At 44.5% G+C, this 13,790-nt stretch overlaps 1 protein-coding gene across 1 annotated transcript in view; it reads right to left on the bottom strand.

The window, feature by feature from the left end:
* The window catches only part of GRK7 (G protein-coupled receptor kinase 7), a 108,418-nt gene extending 104,099 nt beyond the window's left edge, over nucleotides 1–4,319 (bottom strand). The window contains exon 1 of the mRNA XM_082248913.1: nucleotides 3,626–4,319. Coding sequence (XP_082105039.1) covers nucleotides 3,626–4,231 — 606 coding nt within the window. The 5' untranslated portion in view covers nucleotides 4,232–4,319. The remainder of the gene's footprint in view (nucleotides 1–3,625) is intronic.
* Nucleotides 4,320–13,790: the final 9,471 nt, after the last annotated feature.

Raw genomic sequence — 13,790 nt, 5'->3', positions numbered from 1 at the left:
AAATAGCCCTAAGGCCTCCTTATACTAACCATACTATTCCCTTCCGCTAATTCCCCCCCCCCCCCTTATATAAACGTGACCCCCTTGTTTGCATACTAACCTCTCCTGCAGCAGGATTCTCCACAATGAAGACCAACACATCCTTCTCCAAACAATTCTGTGGATTTTGCACACCTTTCAGTCTTAGTACAGTGGGAGAAGTCACCCGATATGTCACAAAAATATGTATGACACCAGAAACTTGGCTATGTACTTTACTTCTCAGGTTTACAGGCTGCTCTAATGCACAAATTAATTTCTTGAATGACTTTACCCACATAAGGAAACTGAATTACCCAGGGCACATAAATACATTGTGTTGTAGGGATGCCTTTGCATACATATAAAAGGAAGCAATCCTATTCGTCACCTCCATAGCTTAAATAATTGGAGGAAAAGTTGAGGCTTAAGCCTCGTACACACGCAACGAATTTCCACCGACCGGTCGTCCGTCTTTTGTCCAGAGTGGTGTCTGTTGGTTGGAATGTGCTCTAGACTGCACACGTATTTTCCTGCACTACAGAATTCTACTTCAGAAGTGATGTCATGTGTTGGATTACTTTCTTTGTGTTTTTTTATCCCTGAGCATGCCTAGTCTTGCTCATAAGATTTTTTCCCCATCGAAATCTGTACTAATGAGACGAAAATCGGACGTGTTTTGACGGTCGACAAAAATTATATAGCCTGCATACCAGGATTTTTTTCGGCCGAAAAGTCGGAGTCGGTTGTCGGAAGCATCATACTAACAAGCCGAAAATCGGCCGATCGGTCGTCGGACGAAAATTCCCGGCCGAATTTCGACTCGTGTGTACGGGCCTTTACCCAACAAACTGCTATCTCAGTGTCTACAGGCCAATACATTTTGTTTATCTCTCATATAGATGTGTATGTCACTGCTAACAATCTCCAAAGTAAATCTGAAAAGTCTACAGTGATGATCATATTCTTTTTACAATAGGCCCAATAAAACAAGCAATAACGATCATTATTATTCTACTATTAATCTAATTGATCAACTAATGTATGTAAAAGCATGTGTTATAGCTTAGTGAATATTGCCTGTTGCCCCTTTGATAGGTAGCAAAGCAATGATCTGTCGCTATTGGCTGCTGCAGTAATTGTAATATGTATGTTCCTTCAAGGCCCAAAATGATTATAACAAAATCTAGGCTTACATCAGATATAGTAGAAATATAGGCATTCTAATAGATCACCTGTAGAAAACTGCAATAGGCTTAATTCACTAAGGTACAGCACATGGTTTACCCACCATAACACAAAAGGTGATATAATTCAGTGCGCTTCAAGCAGTATGTGGGCCAAAAGATTAGAGGGTGCTGTAGTAAAGGCTCAAGGGATGGTGTTGTCAAGGTTCAGGGCTATTTGGGCATCACCAGCACACTGCAATCCTACCAGGGAAAACATCTAGGCCTCCATCCCATCTGAGAAACGTTTAGCTTAAAGCTCAAAGATTGAGAACACTCAAAAAAGTACAGGAGCTTCTTTTTCAGGCAGATTTGGGTGTTTTTGGCACATTGACTTCAATGGGAGCACCTGAATAAACTCCCTTAACAACCATCAAGGCACATAACAATCACTATTGCTTAGTAATGCAAGTCTACTGCCATTCATAAAGACCTCAGAAAGCCTTACTGTACATATAGGTGTTTTCTCATAACTAGATCCGATTGCCTAATGGGACAGTGCATGCTTAAGATACACCTTTATTTGAAGTTATTTACATGTATAAAATATCACCAAGACATAACCACTTGCCGACCCGCGATCATCCCCGAGAGAGACAAAACGGCGATCTGCCTATGTAATGCCCATGCAAGGGGACAAGATAGAGACCTTGTGTTCCTGCTAAGCAGGAACTAGGATCTCTGTCTTCTCCCATCCAGTGTAACCCACAGAGTTAGAAAGCACCCCCTAGGGATACACTTAACCCTTTGATCACCCCTGATGTTAACCCCTTCCCTGCCAGTGTCAATAGTGCAATAACTGCATTTTTTTTTTAGCACTGATCACTGTATTGGTGTCACTGGTCCTCAAAAAGTAAGTGTCAGTTAGATGTCCGATTTGTCCACCGCAATGTCCCAGACCCGTTAAAAATGGCTGATCGCCACCATTACTAGTAAAAAAAAACAAATGAATAAAAATTCCATAAAAATATTGCATCGTTTGTAGATGCTTTAATGTTTGCTTAAACCAATCAATATACAATTATTTTGATTTTTTTTTTTACCAACAATATGTAGCAGAATACATATTGACCTACTGTAAATTGATGAAAAAATTTTGATTTTTAAAATTATTTTATTGGCTGTTTTTTATAGCAGAAAGTAAAAAATATATATATATTTTTTTTCAAAATTGTCGCTCTGTTTTTTGTTAATATCACACAAAAATAAAAACCACAGAGGTGATCAAATACCACCAAAAGAAAGCTCTATTTGTGGGGAGAAGTAACGCACTGCTGTATTGCAAAAAAAGGCCTAGTCATTAAGGGGGTAAAACCTTCCGGTCCAGAAGTGGTTAAAGAGTCACTGTGCATAATTTACATTATTTATGTAATGTATGCAAAAACAAAATAAAAAATGAAGCATCAATATAAGTACAAATTTCAAGTGATTATTAGAACAGATTATATGTACTGTACAGGACCGCTATTTTGTAGTGTTGTATTCTGATAACATATGGGGTTATTTTTATGTACTTATAGCTTTCGGTATATGCTTGGCATTTAGATTGTTTAGAAACTTTTGCCACTGTCCCTGTTTGATGGGTTTCGGCGATTTGCGTTTGCCTACTTTAACCTGGGGAATCCTATTATGTCCAGTTGGAATCGAATCATCCAAAATAAAGAGGATTCGCCAGATCAGCGGATTTGCTGGACGCTCACTAGAGAGCTTTTTTTAAAAGTTTATTTTAATACAAAGCTGTAAGTGTCAGCAGTATCTCTTTTATATAATGCAGATAATTAAGTATTTTTCTTTTAAAGACTACGATTTTAATCACAAAGATGTGTTAAGTTGTTAAGGATGGCCAAAGCAGATTGGGATACCTAAGGCTGACAGCAAGTTGTTGGGGGGTATACACTGTCTGGGTGTAGGCAGGTAAGGGTCAATTCACTTAAAAGTGTAACTTTAGTTAAAGGCAGAGCCTGGTGGGCCCTGGTTCCTTAAATGCCTTGTTTCACAAGAGCGTTCCTGTTCAGATGGGAGTTTTGGGTGTTCCTACCACCTTTGCATGTGCCAGTACTCCCTGTTACATCCTTTATAATATTAAATAAGAATTCAATACAGAGAGTGGGACCCCTTTATAGTGGTCACACCAGATGTACTGGCCCAGGAACTAAAATACACATATCTCAGCTTATGATTCTCATACTGTCTAAGCACAATTATTCACTCCGTAGATGTAACAGTCTGTTATAAAATATGAACATACACCTAAAACTAGCTTGCAGCTCCAGCAGTAAGCATCATAATATACATGCCATTGCAGATTACACAAGGCCCACAACACTGAGATTTAAAGTGCATTATATTTTAAATGCAGTTGTGAAATCAGTTGTTCTTACCTCTCCAAAGCCACCTTTTCCCAACACTCTAAACTCATAGAAATATTTATGGGTGATTGGTTGCCTCTCAAAGGCTTTCCATTGGAGGAATCGGTCATAGTAACTGCTGTTTTGGTAGGCCTCAAATGGCTCTTTTGCAAGGTAGGCATTTGCCTCCTCCTTGACAAGTTGAACCAGTGGTGGAATCTCAGCACCCTGGGCATTCTGGAGGCGCTTCGAAAGGTCTTCGCTCAAAAAAGTGGGGCGATCCGGAGAGTCCTGTTTAAACCTCTTGTTCACCAAAGATTTTAGTAGTTGCTCCTTGGCAGAACCCTCCTCCAGCTCCCAGTCATGTATTTCATCCAGGAGGTCCTGAACCATAAGGTACTCTGGTACTGAGTTTAAGAAGTCTCTGAACTGTCGTCGGCCAATGGGCTGATCCACACAGATGCTCTGGAAGTCAAGAATGATGGTGTCTTTTATTTCCTTGCGACTAGCATCCGGCGGAGGCAAAGACAGGCTCTTACGCCTTTTCTGCAACTCTCTCAGATCACCTTCACTGCTTTTCCTGGCCTGCAAGTAAGCTGTGTTGGCTATAAGATTATCTAGTCCTCCCATATCACACATGGCTGCTGCTGAGTCTTAGCAAATATGAGAAATACACCTTGCTGGGACAGAGGTCACAGGACTTCTACCCTCTCTCCCTGGGACTATCGTCTCCCTCCTCAGCCACTGTGACACAGGTGCCAGCAACAGTTAGCATTAAATACCACTAAGGGATTTTCATTAAGACCTTTGCTTGTACCATTTGTGGAAAGTGACTAGTAAGAGGTTTCTCTGCTGTAAGGAGCTTTTCCTTTGCTATCTATAGCTGCCGATTATATACAGCAAGGAACGTTACGAGAGTCAGTGGGAGTCCAACACATGTACAAGGTACAACAGCAAGAGCCAGGTATGAACCCCCATGGTGAATTATGTACACTAATAAAATGGTAAAGATAAAGAACAAATTTACCAAAATAATAGGTTATCTTTGACAGTCTTGTGGTTAAACTGCATTGCCTGCACTATGACTTCATCACATCATGAGATTTTTTTCCAAAAAAAGTAAAATATTATACTCAGGAAAAGGTAAAAATGGAGGTGAAGATCTAGCCAAAGTAGATTTTTTTTTGTATTTATGAATATGGTAGGGGATGAGTGGGATGTAAAGCACAGATCTGACTATATTTCATAATTATCTTTTTGAATACCTATTTTAATAGCTATTTGTGTAAAGGCAATATAATCAATAACATATCTGAATACCTGATAGGATGACGATTAAGCCAGTCAATGACCTGTTGCCACTTAGTCTTATAGGACTGGCATACCTGTACTGGGAGAGAATAGCAGCAGCATTTTAGTATTCACCTTTTCCTAGAAAACAGCCTATTCAGCCAAGGGGGGCCACAGGGGATATTAAAAGCAAAAACTGTGCAGCTTTGTAAAGTGTTCAGTAATATTATTCTGATAACTGTAAGCAGAGAGAAGTGGCGACAAACCTGAGCCTGGGAGCACTGCTGAAAGTCCAGGCATTCCCCCCAAATAGACCGTTCTGATGGTCCAGAAGTCCCGGATTGAGACTGCCCAGACATGTCAATAGCGGAGAAGACAAGCCCCCACCTGATTGCCCAATCTCAAAAGGACTTAGTGGTTTCTCTAAGAGGAAAGAAGCTTGCCTTGATTTCCAGCTTTTCCCAAACTCTCTGCCAGGCCTGTAACTACGTGCCTCCCTAGCATGGTCTGAATCCTGCTTCCTGGGTGAGGCCGCTTCTGGTTTAGCAGGCGCCAGTCCTGGGGAAGGAACCTCGACTTACCACTCATGGCCTGGGCTATGGCGCTATCTAACTTGTTGCCAAAGAGGGAGGAGCCCTCAAACAGAACCCGGCACCATACCTGCTTGGATGCAAAGTCAGCTAACCACGGCCGGAGCCAGAGGGCTTGCTTGGTGGTGACAGAGGAGAGCATAATCCGGGCCACAAGATAATTGATGTCATTGGAAGCCTCCCCCAAAAAGGCTGATGCCATTTTCAGCCCCTGAATGGGTGAGCTTCTGGCCACCTCTTCTGAGACACTCTTCAGTGTCTCATCCACGCTGTTTGTCCAGATCTCCATTGCCTTGGACATTGCTGCTAGGGCTAGGGGTGGCCTAGGCCATGCCTGTCGTTAGATAGATTCACTTAAGATCGATATCAATCCATCTTTCCTAGAGTGTCCTTGAAAGATACTGTATCTTTCAACGGAAGGGTCACATGCTTGACAAGCTTCATCACAGATGTATCCACAAGTGGCGGAAACTCCAGGTGTTTCACCTCTTCCTCCTTAAAGGGATAGAGTTTTGTCATTTTCGAAAGCATGGAATCTTTCCTTTCCACTTTACTCTATTTATCAGTGATTACTTTACCCTGTTCTCCCAAAAACGGGAAGTTCAGGCGCTTTCTGTTCAATTGCCCGAAAAAACTTTCTCTGCTTGGGGGGGGGGGGGGGGAAGGGACACCACTGATTCCTCCCAGCTTAGAGCTTCTTTCACTGCCCTGACCAGGGGGGAAATTAGGGCAAAATCAAAGCCAACGCAGGGATCTTCTGCCTCCGACTCACTGTCGGAAAAAGCAGCTGAAGGGCGGCTTGGTTGTAAAGACTCCAAGGTATCCCGGCCCTGAGCATCTCCTGCCAGAGAGCGTGGAGGGTCTGAAAAAGGACTGTGGATATGGCTAGCTCTCAACTCATTTAGGGATTTTTTAATGACCGTTTGACCATAGACACCAACTGTTGGTCCGTACTTCCTCTCTCCCCTGCCGCCTAAGCATAACAGAGGTCACAAAGGGTTCTTCCATCTGGGACCTGAGATCCACATCCCCAGCAGGATCTTCTGTCTGAGTGGCCGGAGTGACAGGAAGACCTGGTTGAGGAGCCTTGAACTAGAAGGGGACCTGGAAGAGAAATGCCGGTGCTGCGATTTCGAAGGATCACTTTCTTTGTGTGCGCTGTGCTGGGGATCAGACCTTGAAGGGCTGTAAGAAAAGAAAGAGAACACAAAAGGAAACATAAGACATGATGCTGGCCCCCCCCCCCCCCCACCCGCAGGCCATGTCCTAAGGCAGGATCTCCCTATTATCTATCTTCTGCGTAAGGGCTGGCCACAGGTAGGCAGTGACGCTTCCATCTTCCGGAAAGAAGGACGGGAAGGAAGCTGCAAGAAATAACTAAGTCAGTGGAGGACACCAATAGAATGAAGCCCAGACAGAGGGAGGCCCCTTACCTTAACCACAAAGTCCTGGAGCCTGGGAAAGTCTCCGCATAGCCCACGAGCATTCCCAAGGCTACAAGGACCTGCCTCTGTTTAAAAACCACGCTTCCCTGACATCACCGCAAGAGCAGTTCAGCGTGCGCATTCGCAATCGCCGCCATCTTGATGGCACTGCGCGTGTGCAGATCCAGGACAGGGACCGGTGGCTTGGAACATGGAAGCGAACTAGGCGCCATGGCCAGGGGACCTTCGGAGGAAGACAAAAAAGGAACATGAATGCAAAGATTTATGAGAGTGGGGTCCTATAGGGTAGGAGTGGAGGCATGGCTAAACCCAAGCTTATGCTGCCATGGAGCCTGTCAGGAAACAAGTTTTTTTTAAAGCATTGATAAGAGAATGTTGATTGAGATCACTGCTAAGATTATTTACCCCAAACCGATCTCTTTTGCATTGATCTACAGTATACAAATAACTGAAAAGACTATACAGTAAATTCCTTCTGAAAAAAATATAAAAATATACAAAGCGATGAAGCCCTTCCAAAAAAAAAGTAAATTTTATTGAAAAACTGTTATAATTACAGTTGGTATAGAAAAGAATCTCCCCCCTTTAAAATAATCTTATTTTGTTGCTTTGCAGCCTGAAATGAAGACAGACACGGTTTTTGTTTTATCCAGCTGTATTTACTCAGTGAAACTTTTAACATGCAAGTAAAAGCATTAACACCAACATGTCAGAAAAAAAAAATAAAAAATTCATAAACAGAATCATTGAGTTGGAAAAAGGACTAGTGGGTTAGTATTTTATTGAACCACCTTTTGCATTAATTACATCCTTTAGTCTGTAGGAACTTTGCACATCTAGACTGTCCAATATTTGCTCACTCTTCTTTGCAGAACTGTTCAAGCTCAGTTAAAATCGATGATGACCGTTGGACTGCAGTCTGCAATGTAGGGATCGACCAATTATCGGCACCACCGATATATCGGGGACCGATATGCACTTTCCCCGATATATTGGAATCGGCCTGAGGTTACCGATATTGTAGATATTTCGGGAAAGTGCTTGTACCATAAACTGATGCCTGCAGCTAGAGGTATCACCCCAGTACCAGCGTCCATAGCCGACGGTCAGCTGTCTTGTAATGACAACTGATGCAGCTGAGAAGCCGCTCGGCTGTCATTACAAGGAGCGAGAGGGGACGTCCCCCCCCTCCCGCCGCCTTCCGCGGCTCGCCCAGGTCTCCCGTCCCACCGGGAGACCCGGGCATCCTACCTGCACGGCTGCTGAAGACCCGATCAAAGCCGCATTCGGCTCTGATCAGGTCTCCATGTAAAAAACCCGGAAGTGATGTCATGACATCACTTCAGGGTACTCGGCGCCACATTAAAAAAACTGACAGCATTCAAAACAGCCAAACTTGCCGTTTTGGTTGCTTTTCAGTGCCGAGGACAGTGTAATCCATTAGGATCACAGCTTTGTATCATGTCATTTAGTGTATTTACATTTTTGAAATTGACGCTCGCTCACAGGGAAGGGAACCAGAAGACAGATGCCGGCATTGGCCGTGCACAGAGCGGCGAGAGAGTGTTAGGACGGCGGGTGGAGTGCGTGAGGATGGCGGGAGGATGGCTGGAGGACGGTGGGGGAGGACGGCGGGGGATCTTTTAAAATATAAAACAACAGATTTCCATGCAAAAGAATGTACCGCTTTTAGCACAGAAATCTGGACATAATCAGACCGCCAGGGAGGTTAAGTAAAGCACTACAGGGATCAGAATCAATAAAGATATGTAGAGAGCAGAAACCCAGAGGATCATAAATCACTGCTGAAATGGTCTGATTACAGTCGTCTGATAAACCTTATAAATCCTCACTGCTTTTTGCTCAACCACACTGCATAATCCTTTTGGTAATTATGTAAGCAAGGAAATCCCATAGCCACCAAGCTAATACTAAGAAGCGACAGGAAAAAAAAAAAGTGCTGCACAGAGGTATTCTTTGACCTTTGTAGACTTGCGGTGTAATGCACACGCTTACCAAGTTTTAAGATACCGTATTTAAAACACTATTAAACTGCAAACCAAAAATGTAACATATTGCAGCTTGCCAATTATTAGATGTGTTGGCTACAATAGTTTTTTAAGCTTTTTCCCTCTGTTTTTACCTGGTAACACACGTCCTGTATTGGAGTGCCTCCATTCTGGATGAATGCGCACAAGGGGCAACTTTGGACAGCACCATTGTCAGTCTGGAGGGAGAGGAGTGTTAAGCCTCGTACACACGATCAGATCATAGGACTAATTTTGGTCTGTTTTTTTGTTGCATGCTAGTCTCATATGTGAAGTTACTTTCATACGAAAATTCTCGTACGACAGAATTCCACTTCAGAAGTGATGTCATGTGTTGAAATGTTTTGTATGTGTTCTTTTGTTTCCAAGCATGCGTAGTCTTGCTCCTATGATTTTTTTCGGCTAAAACTCTACTAATGAAATGAAAATCGGATGTTGTGTGCATTTACGATAAAAATTTTATAGCCTGCACATTCAATTCTTGTTATCCGAAAATTCGTAATCAGCTGTCAAAAGCACTATACTAACAATCCAAAAATCACCAGACAGTTTGTCAGACGAAATGTTACTTCCGATTTTCTTATCGTGTGTACGGGCCTTTAGATGTACTAGCAGATACACTAAAAAATTTAAGCCAAACTCCCGCTCAAACTTAGGCAGTTACAGCACTTTTTCCTCTCTTGGGATAAAGGTTTTACATAGATATATATATATATCTCAAAACTGATCATTGTATGCACCCCTGTCTGTGTTAAAATGATTGTCTTGTTCCTATAAACTGATACATCTGGAAGAGAGCTTGTTCTTTTGAAAAACAGACTTTCTGGCAGGATCACCAGATGAAAAAAGAAAGCCAATGCAACCATCACATCTAAGAATTGGTAAGATGCAATATAATAAATGTTTGCTTTTGGGTTCAAAACTGCTTTAACCACTACCCATCCGCGCTACAGCCTATATACGGCTGCAGCGCGGACTCGAATTTTCGGGAGGCCGTTTTTAAACGGCCTCCCAGTGACACGCCCCCAGCGCGCTCCCGCGAGCGCGCTGCGGGGAAAATCTGTGTCGGCCGTGTCCCTTGGACACGGCCGATCACAGATCGTGGTGAATGGCCAATCACAGCGGCCATTCACCACGTGATCTGGCCGTCCAATGAGCGATGATCTCATATGTAAACATATGAGATCATCTCTCATCGCCGGCGCTCCTTCCTCACACGGGGCCTGCAGTGTGAGGAAGGAGGGGGAGCCTCACAGCGCCGGGGACACAGGAGAATGTAATCAGGGCACCGATCACCAGTGCCCTGATTACACAAGGTAAAAACACACACACAGTGCCCCCCCCATCAGTGCCCACAGTGCCCATCAGTGCCCCCCATCAATGTCCACAATCAGTGCCCATAGTGCTGCTAGTCAGTGCCCATCAGTGCCTGCTCATCTAGGCACTGATGAGCACTGACTGGCAGCACTATGGGCACTGAGTGTGGGCACTGATGGTGCTGCCCATCAGTGCCGCTCATCAGTGCCACCCGTCAGTGTCCAGTGCCATCCGTCAGTGCCCATCAGTGCTGCCTGTCAGTGCCCAGCAGTGCCACCTGTCAGTGCCCAGCAGTGCCACCTGTCAGTGCCCAGCAGTGCCACCTCTCAGTGCCCAGCAGTGCCGCCTATCAGTGCCCAGCAGTGCTGCCTATCAGTGCTCATCAGTGCCGACTCTCAGTGCCGCCTATCAGTGCTCATCAGTGCGGCATATTAGTACCTCCTCATCAGTGCCCATAAGTGCCACCTCATCAGTGCCCATAAGTGCCACCTCATCAGTGCCCATCAGTGCAGCCTATCAGTGCCCATCAGTGCCGCCTCATCAGCGCACATCAGTGAAGGAGAAAAATTTATTATCAAAATTTACTCACAGAAAATAAGAAAAACTTTTTTTTTTTTTCCAAATTTTTTGTCTTTATTCTTTTTTTTTGTAAAAAATAACAAACCCAGAGATGATTAAATACCACCAAAAGAAAGCTCTATTTGTGTGAAAAAATGATAAAAATTTCAAATGGGTACAGTGTAGCATGACCGCGCAATTGTCATTCAAAGTGTGACAGCGCTGAAAGCTGAAAATTGGCCTGGATGGGAAGGGTGTTTAAGTGCACAGAAGGCAAGTAGTTAAATAAGTGGGATATTATTTTAAAAGTTCTAAAACTAGTCTAGACTTAGTTGCTTTGATTATGACTGCAGAGGTCACAGGTTATTCACTACAACACTTCTTTTTAGAAGAAATTTGCATAGCGATGCCAAAGTACTTCATAGATCCATTGAGATTTGCAAGGACTGGCAATATACAAAAAATTGGATTTTTGTCTTACCGTAAAATCCTTTTCTCTGATGTTCATTGACGGACACAGCTCCATATCTTCTTGACCCTTGGGTTTATGCTGCCCTCTACAGGAGTAGGACACTAGGCGGAAAAAGGTTTTACTACACCCATAGGACAGTCCCAGGGGGGATACTCCCACTTCCTGCTCTAGCTCTTCAGTTTTGTACCAAGCAGTGTCAGAAGAACAGAAACCCCAATTCATTACAGGGGCGGGTGCTGTGTCTGTCAATGAACTTTAGAGAAAAGGATTTTATGGTAAGACAAAAATCCCATTTTCTCTTTCGTTCATTGATGGACACAGCTCCATATCTTCTTGACCCTTGGGAGGTTCCAAAGCAGTGTTAATATGAGGGGGTGGGACGAACACAGTAATAAACATACTTTCTAAAGGCTAAACGTAACCAACCAGGTAAAACAGGAGCTCAACCAGGAAACAACTGGAACCCACCTAACAAAAAACTTACACCTCCAAAGAGCACTCATCCTCCTCAACAGTGGACTGCAAAACCTTGTGGCCAAAGGCGGCATCCACAGATGCCAACATATCAACCTTATACAATTTTGTGAAAGCGTGCACAGACGGCCAGGTGGCTGTCTTGCAAACCTGCTCACAGACGCCTGATGACGGAAGGCCCAGAGGCACTAAGCGCCCCCATAGAATGCACCTTAACAGAGAAAGGATGATCCTGACCCTTAATGCAATAGACCTGCACCACCGTCTGCCTGATACATCTGGAAATGGTCGCAGCAGACGCGGTCAGCCCCTTATGGGGTCCATCCGTAAGGACAAACAGGGACAAAAGGGGATTTTTGGAATGACTCAGTCGCCGCCAGGAACACCCTGATTGCCCAAACCACATCCAAAGAATGTAGGGCAATCTCTTTAGGGTGCTTATGCTTAGAGCACAAGGAAAGAAACACAATGCCTTTATTTAAATGGAAACCAGAGACGACCTTAGGAAGGAACGACTGGCAGGTATGAAGCACCACTTTATCTTCGTAAACCACCGAGTAAGGTGAATGACAAGACAAGCTGCCAGCTCCAACACCCTTGGTGCAAAAGAAAAAAGCCAACAAGAAGGCTACCTTCTGGGATAATGTAATCAGAAGAATCTTGCAAATATTTACAACGGCGGTTACTGAAGAACCGACAACCAAGTTGAGATCCCACGAGGGGAAGGAGACCATACTGGAGGAGCCAAGTGGCGAACCCCCTGGACAAAAGTGCAAACCACAGAAAGCATAGCCAAAGGACGAGGAAAGCATACTGGCAATAGCCGAACCTGGCCCTTGAAGGTACTCGAGGCCAGACGTTGCTCAACACCTCATTGGAGGAAGTCAAACTCCAAGTCCCCAAAAAGGAGCGGGGGTGATCCCAGGGGATTCACATCTGCAAGTACGCTCTTCAAACGCGATGGTAAATCTACCTAGAAGTAGATGTACTAGCTTACAGCAATGTGGGAATCACAGATTCAGACAACCCTCTAGCCTTCAGCACCTGGCTTCCGACAGCCAAGCCGTTAAAGCTAGCGACTGTAAAGTAAGATGGAAGATTGGCCCTTGAGCCAACAGATCTCCCCTAAGAGGGAGTCTCCAAGGAGCACTGACAACCAACCGTATCAGATCTGCGTACCAACACCGGCGAGGCCAGTCTGGAGTCACTAGGATAGCCATAATCCCTTTTGCCTTGAGCCTAAGCAGGAGTCTTGGCAGAGATACTAGAAGAGGAAAGAAATATATCAGACAATAGCGGCCCCAAAGGAGCCACCAGTGCATCTGTGGCGTCAGCCAGAGGATCCCAAAAACCGTGCCACAAACCCAAGCATCTTACTGTTGAGATGAGAGGCCAACAGGACCAACTCAGAAGTTCTTCACCAGAGTCACAACAGACGAAACACCTCCGGAGGAAATGTCCAGTATATCGATCGGTGGACTGGATCCTTCCAGAGTCCAGACCCCCAGAGCACAATCCCTGCCAAACAACGCCACCCCACTCGGACAGGCTGGCATCCGTGGTGACCACCGTCCAGTACAGGGGAAGGAAGATTTACTCTGTCGAAGCGCTGGAGAGCGAAGCCACCGAAGCAGGGACATTCTCGTACCCCGGCACAACAGGATCACATTGTCTAGAGCAGGGGTCTTCAAACTATGGCCCTCCAGTTGTTCAGGAACTACAATTCCCATCATGCCTAGTCATGTCTGTGAATTTCAGAGTTTTACAATGCCTTATGGGATATGTAGTTCTGCAACAGCTGGAGGGCCGAAGTTTGAGTGTTTGAGGATCCCTGGTCTAGAGACTGTGGAATCTTGCTCCATATGGCAAGAATCTCTCTTGCAGAGGTCTTGTGTGGACAGATTTTGGAACTCGTCCCATGGGAGGAACACCTTGGCTGAGGTCGAGTCCAGAACAGACCCAGATAATCCAAGCAGGTTGACAGAACCAGAGCCAAAACCTGGA

The sequence above is a fragment of the Pelophylax lessonae genome, assembly GCF_965119305.1.
Source record: "Pelophylax lessonae genome assembly, chromosome: 3".
In the NCBI taxonomy this organism is placed as follows: Eukaryota; Metazoa; Chordata; class Amphibia; order Anura; family Ranidae; genus Pelophylax; species Pelophylax lessonae.
Note: the sequence above shows the minus strand (reverse complement) of the source record. Positions and strands in the feature narration are given on the sequence as shown.